This window comes from Limulus polyphemus, unplaced genomic scaffold, assembly GCF_000517525.1.
Source record: "Limulus polyphemus unplaced genomic scaffold, Limulus_polyphemus-2.1.2 Scaffold474, whole genome shotgun sequence".
Lineage (NCBI taxonomy): Eukaryota > Metazoa > Arthropoda > Merostomata > Xiphosura > Limulidae > Limulus > Limulus polyphemus.
Window position 1 is genome coordinate 371,320 of NW_013666084.1, and position 7,153 is coordinate 378,472.

At 37.1% G+C, this 7,153-nt stretch overlaps 1 protein-coding gene across 1 annotated transcript in view; it reads right to left on the reverse strand.

The window, feature by feature from the left end:
• Positions 1–4,421, reverse strand: part of LOC111085566 (putative sodium-coupled neutral amino acid transporter 11) — a 62,644-nt gene extending 58,223 nt beyond the window's left edge. Inside the window, exon 1 of the mRNA XM_022384723.1 lies at positions 4,370–4,421. Coding sequence (XP_022240431.1) covers positions 4,370–4,420 — 51 coding nt within the window. The 5' untranslated portion in view covers position 4,421. The remainder of the gene's footprint in view (positions 1–4,369) is intronic.
• Positions 4,422–7,153: the final 2,732 nt, after the last annotated feature.

A 7,153-nucleotide genomic window follows, 5' to 3' on the forward strand; every position in this document is an offset into this window, starting at 1 on the left:
ACAGCTGGAGGACTTGGATTTTGCAGACGATGTCAGCCTTCTGTGCCACAAGCAACAGCATGCACAGTCAAAGCTCACCCGGCTCGCTGAGGAGGCAGGAAAGACCAGCCTGAAAATCAACACCAGAAAAACGGAGGTGATGCGGCTGAACAACAAACAAGAGTGCCCACTGCAGCTGCAGGGAAAAGATATCAAGGAAACAGACCACTTTGTTTACCTTGGAAGCATAGTAAGCAGAGATGGCGGCGCAGACGAAGACGTTAGGAGCCGGATCAACAAAGCAAGGCTCGCGTTCAACACCCTGCGACCCATCTGGAACTCCAAAGCCTTATCCCTGTGCAGCAAGATCCGCATCTTCAACACAAATGTAAAAGCAGTTCTCCTGTATGGGTCCGAGACATGGCGAGTTACGAACACCATCACCAACAAGATACAGACGTTCATCAACAAGTGCCTGCAACACATCTTAAACATCAGGTGGCCAGAGAAGATCTCAAACACAGAGCTATGGAAAAGGACCAACCAGAACCCAGTCAGCCAAGACATCAGGAAAAGAAAATGGGGCTGGATCGGACACACACTGCGAAATCCAGTTGACAACGTTACAAGGCAGGCCTTGGACTGGAACCCACAAGGGAAACGAAAAGCTGGGAGGCCAAAACAGACATGGAGGAGATCGGTCGGGAGTGAAGCGAAGGCCGCCGGAATGGCGTGGACCCAGCTGAGGAGAGCAGCCCAGAACAGAGTCCGTTGGCGAGGTGTTGTTGCGGCCCTATGCTCCAATGGGAGTCAAGTCACATTCTGTATATAAACGCTGAATATTCTTCCGGTTTCTGTGTTATATAACGTGTATTTTATCACAAAATGCCGTGTAATAACTCACAAGATAGAAGTAAATTTACTATCAGCGTGTCGAATCTGGATATCTCGAATACGTGACTTTTGTTGAAGTTAGAGTTCATTTCCGTCCATTTTATTTAACATTTAATGCATATAATACCCCTACATTTATCACGGATCAAAGCAAAGGCCCAAGGCCTCGATCAGTTGACTGGAATCTCTGTTGTCTCGAAGAAACCACAAAATTCTCTAGCATTTCGACATACCAATGTTCGAATCTATTAGGTCTCCATTCCAGTTTACTTGGGTAACAGACTGTAGAATAGTGACACTTTTTGAAATAAATATGTGGATTTTATATTTTTAATACAAAAAATTTGATTAATCGAATGGCAGTCGAAAAATGAACGAATATTAATTTTTAGTAAGTTTGTCGTTTGTTTGTTTCCTTGTTGTTATTATGCACAAAGCTGTATAATGGGTTATCTGTGCTCTGCTCACCAAGGATAAATTCGATTATAGAGTTATAAACCCGTAGACTTATCGCTGAGCCACTGATGAGTGAGGGGTGGGGGTAGATAAACTATAGAAAATGAACACGTGTGGATAACTATAGATCAATCACGCAATGAACAAACATATATTAACAAAGATTCATAGAACAACTAGAACGACGATTAAAATTAACAGAACGACAGATCACGGGTTAAAAACATTAATATAGATGGAAGCTATAAACGGGGCGAATATAATAACAAGTTATATTAAGTACATACTAAATCGTATTGACGTATGTGCGCCTTTAAATATTGTTACGTCTCCGTTTGTTAATTAACTTTCCGTAACTTCGTTCCGACGAAACTTTAGCGACACAAGTCCTTACTTAATAAAACTGTTTTATTCTTTCCGAATATAACTTTACGATACACTTAATTTCAACAATCGCTCTATAACAAACGCTATATCAAGGAACGTCAACAATATTTCTGACTGCAGTTCAATTACTCACTATGTACACACACATCATTCTGTCACGTTGTCACCCTCTTTTATATACCAGGCTACCCTATATCTAGTAAATGCTAGAGCATTCGCCAAGGTACAGGATAGTTCTAGAAAGTAGAGGGCGTGAGAATAGTCACGTGATCTCGCTGACGCAACAATATTATACGGTAACAAATTTAACATTTCCGATTATTATTGGCCAGTGCAATCTATAGGGGTAAAACTAAAACTATTGATACTTTAATATATTGAGTAAGTTTCGTTATAACAATATGCACCATATTACTGAAGAAACTAAATTTTCCCTTCCTCTAGCATTTCAACTGCTTACATTATATTGCTTTGCTCGAAATGTGTTAAATACTCATCTCTGATGTATTTTACAGCTATGTTTGCCTTTATATGATGAATATCGTATGTTTGCAGAATGTATTATGTGTTTGATTATATATATGTATTTGTAGCTAAATAATAGAAATTTGCTTCGTGAAGTACGTTATTTCATGTTATTGACTTTTGCCAAGACATGGAGGACGGGTCGCCCTGCTTACTTATCAGTTCAAGCATGCGAATATATGGGACAGCTAACCCAAATCCAATGGTCTTTACCAATAACAGAATACAGTTACAATGGGAAAAAGAAATAGAAAAATAAGAAAGAACAGGAGAAAAACGAGAGAGTGAGGGAGAGAAGAAAGTATCTCAGGAAAATCGAGAGAAAGGGGATTAGATACGACAAATAAAATAGACGAGGACTGGCAGAATGGAGTGTGATGTCCTTTAATGATGGTGTAGGATAAATTTAGTGAAGAAATAGACGTCTGAAAAGTTTCATGTTTTCATGGCGTATTTTAAATTGTAACTATGTGTTTTGTTGTATTTTGAAAGAGTGCAGAAACTAAATGTTCTAAGTATTTGTTCATATTTACGCGGATATATAAGCAGAAAAGAAACAACTGTTGAAGCAACCAGCGAAAACAATTTGTGACAGATTCTAGTGTTTATAGCTTCTTCCAAGGGTACAAAAATACCAATAAAAGAAAAATAACAATGAGAACCGCAGACTGAAAGCTTGGTTGCCATAAACAATGTCACCTGGTGGTAGTGGCCTTTCGTTTTCCTTCTCTACGCCTCCCTTAATGTTGTAAGTCTGCAGTAAATAAACTCTCTAAAAGGTGGAGGAGTTTTGGGTAATATGGAATATGAGGAATAAGTTTATTGCAGTGTGACATAAATAGTGTTCATAAACGAATGATTTAAGTCTCAGTAAAGACAAAGTTGATAACCAATATATTGCTGCCTAAGATATCATTTTCTTAAAAATTTATGTTTATTATTGCCTAAGAAATGCTATTTATACTGGATAAGTATATAATATTAATGTTTATCATTTCATTTTATAACGCAGCATTAAAACAATAGCTGAATGAACGAAAAACTTACAAGTGTTTTTGTTTGTTTATTTGTTATTAAGCATAAATTTACACAATGGGCTATCTATGCTGTGTTCATCACGAATATTACAACCCTATTTTTACAGTTATAAGACTTCCGACTTACCGTTTAGACAATGGGAGGCTTTCAAAATTTAAATATATATTTGATTACTTAGTATTATTAACACAAAACTATTAAAAATTCCTTTTGTTCTTAGAAAGTTTGTTTGTTTTGGAATTTCGCGCAAAGCTACACGAGGGCTATCTGCGCTGGCCTAGAGGGAAGGCAGCTAGTCATCACCACCCACCGCCAACTCTTGGGCTACTCTTTTACCAACGAATAGTGAGATTGACCGTCACATATAACGCCCCCACGGCTGAAAGGGCGAGCATGTTTGGTGTGACAGGGATTCGAACCCGCGACCCTCAGATTGCGAGTCGAGTGCGTTAACCACCTGGCCATGCCGGGCCACTTAGAAAGTAAACAGTTTAATTTTCAAAAGAAATTAGCATTTCTTAAGAAACCCATGATTATTATACATTAAAATATCTGGATAGAACTGGGTAGAAATAAGATAAATAATTTTGGTAAACTTATTTATTGAAGTGAGTGATTTCTGTCGTATATTTTTTATTAAATAACATAGTGTTGATTAATTGTAATTAGATCCGAGTTATATTAAAAAAAAATGCTTTAGCTCCTGAAATTAAAAGGTGTTTATTCCCATTTTAACTAAGAATTAGTTTTAATGTATGGTTTCTAATTATGTTTTACAAAAATCATTACTTTTAAACAAAGAGAAGACATCTTATTAAAAAATATATACTGGTAGTTTTTTTTATTTGTTGTATTTTTTATTGTTTTTCAAAAAATTCGTATAAGAAATTATTATTTGTAAACCGTAATAGCTGTGACATAGTAACATGTTGCTATCATTTTCAACTAACACTAGTTAATTACCAAAGATATATGTAAGCCTAATATTTTTGTTTTCTTTTTCTTAATTTAAGGAAATATCTTCACCAGTAATCCAGGCATTTTAGCGTATCATTCCCTTTATGTTTTAAGTAATAAAAATCTACCTTACCTTTTCAGAGTATCGCTGGTGACTGCTAAGAATACTAGCGGTTTCAGGCATGGCTCGATCGTTTCCAATTCTCCTTCTTGATCTAAAATATCGAAACAATTGTGCACTAAATAAACAACTAGATTCTACCCGTTCAAATATATGCACAAATTGACGTACTATCAAAGTTACATTACAATCAGCATAAAGAACCATACGACAAGACTTAGTTGTAATATTGTTACTCTTCACGCATTGTATATGCATCAATTAACGCTAAACATTATTGATCAATGTGGTATTAATTTCGTAATAGTTTACATGCTTAACTTGTCAGTTTAAAGTTAAGCACAAAGCTACACAATGGGCTAACTGTGCTCTGCCCACCACGAGTATCGAAACCCGGTTTCTAGCATTGTAAGTCAGCAGACATACCGCTGTGCTACTGGAGGGCAACATGCTTAACAGTTAAACAAGTTAATGATTCGAAAAACTGTTGTCCTACTAAAGGCACAACACAGAACGTAAGAAAGAGAAAAACAATACGCTAAAAAAGTAAATACTTTGATATTTGATAAAACAAGTTACACACTAGCTTGTTCATTCATTAATCACGTGCGCGTTAGAGGTACTGGTGAAAGAAAAACAGTTACACTGTCCTAGTAGAAATGTCTAGGAATAGTGTTTACGCAGATGCTTTTGGTTCTCTACGAGAGTAATATACGTGCTTGATTCTCCAGGATTAACTAACGACTTGCATACATGCCTACTCTTTTAACTTCTCTTAAAAAACCTGTTGTCTTACATACATAGGAGTTAACTAAACATATGCTGCACACATCTGCTTCTCCTATAGTTCTACCAGCAAAATTAATATTCGAGCTCTCTAAAATGTATCTGCATTATACATCTACATGGATACATAAACAAAGTAAGAGGAAGAAGTAAATCAAAATTAAAATAGCGCATACTTCACTAAAATAAACTGCATAGTACGTTACTATTTAACGAGTATATGCTCATAGATTGAACTAACCTTATATGACTAATCTTCAACGAAATTAGATAAATGTTTGAAGATCATAACCATTCAAATGATCATAGCAATGCATTCTCATATATATCATTAAACTGAAGTTTTACGAGCTATATTAGTTATTGATAATTCAGTTGCCTAGATAATTATTCTCTTTCTAGTGACTATTGTAATCATGTAAGAGGACTGCATCATTTGCAATAGATTATATAACATGATCGATAAGATTTCTTTAACAAATGGTCCATACACAAGAAAATTATCAAACAAGCTGATACGTAAAAATATTGTTACGTCTCCGTTTGTTAATTGATTTCCCGTAAATTCGTTCCGGCGAAACTTTAGCGACACAAGTCCTTTCTTAATAAAACTGGTTTATTCTTTCCGAATACAACTTTACGATACACTTAATTTCAACAGTCGCGCAAAAACAAACGCTATATCTCACGTGGCCAACAATATTTTCTCTGACTGCAGTTCAATTACTCAATACTACCTACACACTTTTTTCCCGTCACATTGTGACCATCCTATATACACCACACTATCCCCAATCTAGTAAATGCTAGGGCATTCACAAAGGAACAGGATATTTCTAGAAAACGGGTGGCGTGATGCTAGTCACTTGACCTCGCTGACGCAACACTGACGCCTCCTTAGTATTGTTCCTCCCAAACAATAGCCACTTATAATAAACCAATAACAATTAACATTAATCAACTTAATTAAATGTACAGAATTACAAACACAAAATTATAATTCAACAAAGTCTCTTAATTTTACGGGACGTATCTTCTTCCGTACTGGACTCCGTCTCGTTGGCTTCTGCTTCACGTGGGGTACATCTGCATCATCAGGAAATGTCCTATCGTCAGTAACAGTCACATCAGTGGTAGTAACTTCATCAATAGCTTCACCATTTCTCTTCTCAAAACTGAGATTGGCTTTTCAACATTGGCTTTTTCAGGTGACACGTCTTCAGCAGCCACATTTGTTCTGTTGTCCACTTCGTCCCAACTGAAATGTCCTGGACCATGATAACGTCAAAACCTGTTGGCAAGCACCACTTTTGGTTTACCTCGCCGACCACATTTTACCCGGAAAGTCACGTCTGAGAGACGATCCACTATGTCATATGGGCCTTCCCATGGAGAAGACAACTTAGGAGACTTCCCTTTGGTCTTCCTGGGATTATACAACCACGCCTTGTCTCTTGGTACAAAGCTGACTTCAGTAGATCTCTTATCATAAGTTAACTTCATCGAATCAGCAGACGTTTTCAAGTTTGTACGCACTTGATGGTGAATATCATCCATCGTTTCTGATAACACTTTCACAAACTCTGACACATTCTCAGGCAACTCTTTATAAGGTGGGCGTCCCTTACGCTTGGGTCCCCTTTTAGCACTACATGTACTGTATGTCCGGCACCATTCTTCCACATCTCGCCTCATACCTATCCAATAAAATCTTTGTCGTAGGTGACTCAATGTCTTCTTAATTCCGAGATGTCCTCCTGTTAAATTATCATGGGATTGACGCAGCACAACTTCCTGTAACTTCCTCGGTATAACTGTTTGCCAAGTCGTCACTTTCCCATCTGTAGTTTCCCATCTCTGGACAAGAATACCATCTTCAAGCTTCAACTGGCCTCATTGTGCCCAATAGTGCTTTGTCACAGGGCTTAGACTAGGCACCTTCTCCCAAGCAGGGCGCACAACACTCGCTTTCAGAAAATTAATCATTGGCTTCAAATCTTGGTCTTTCTC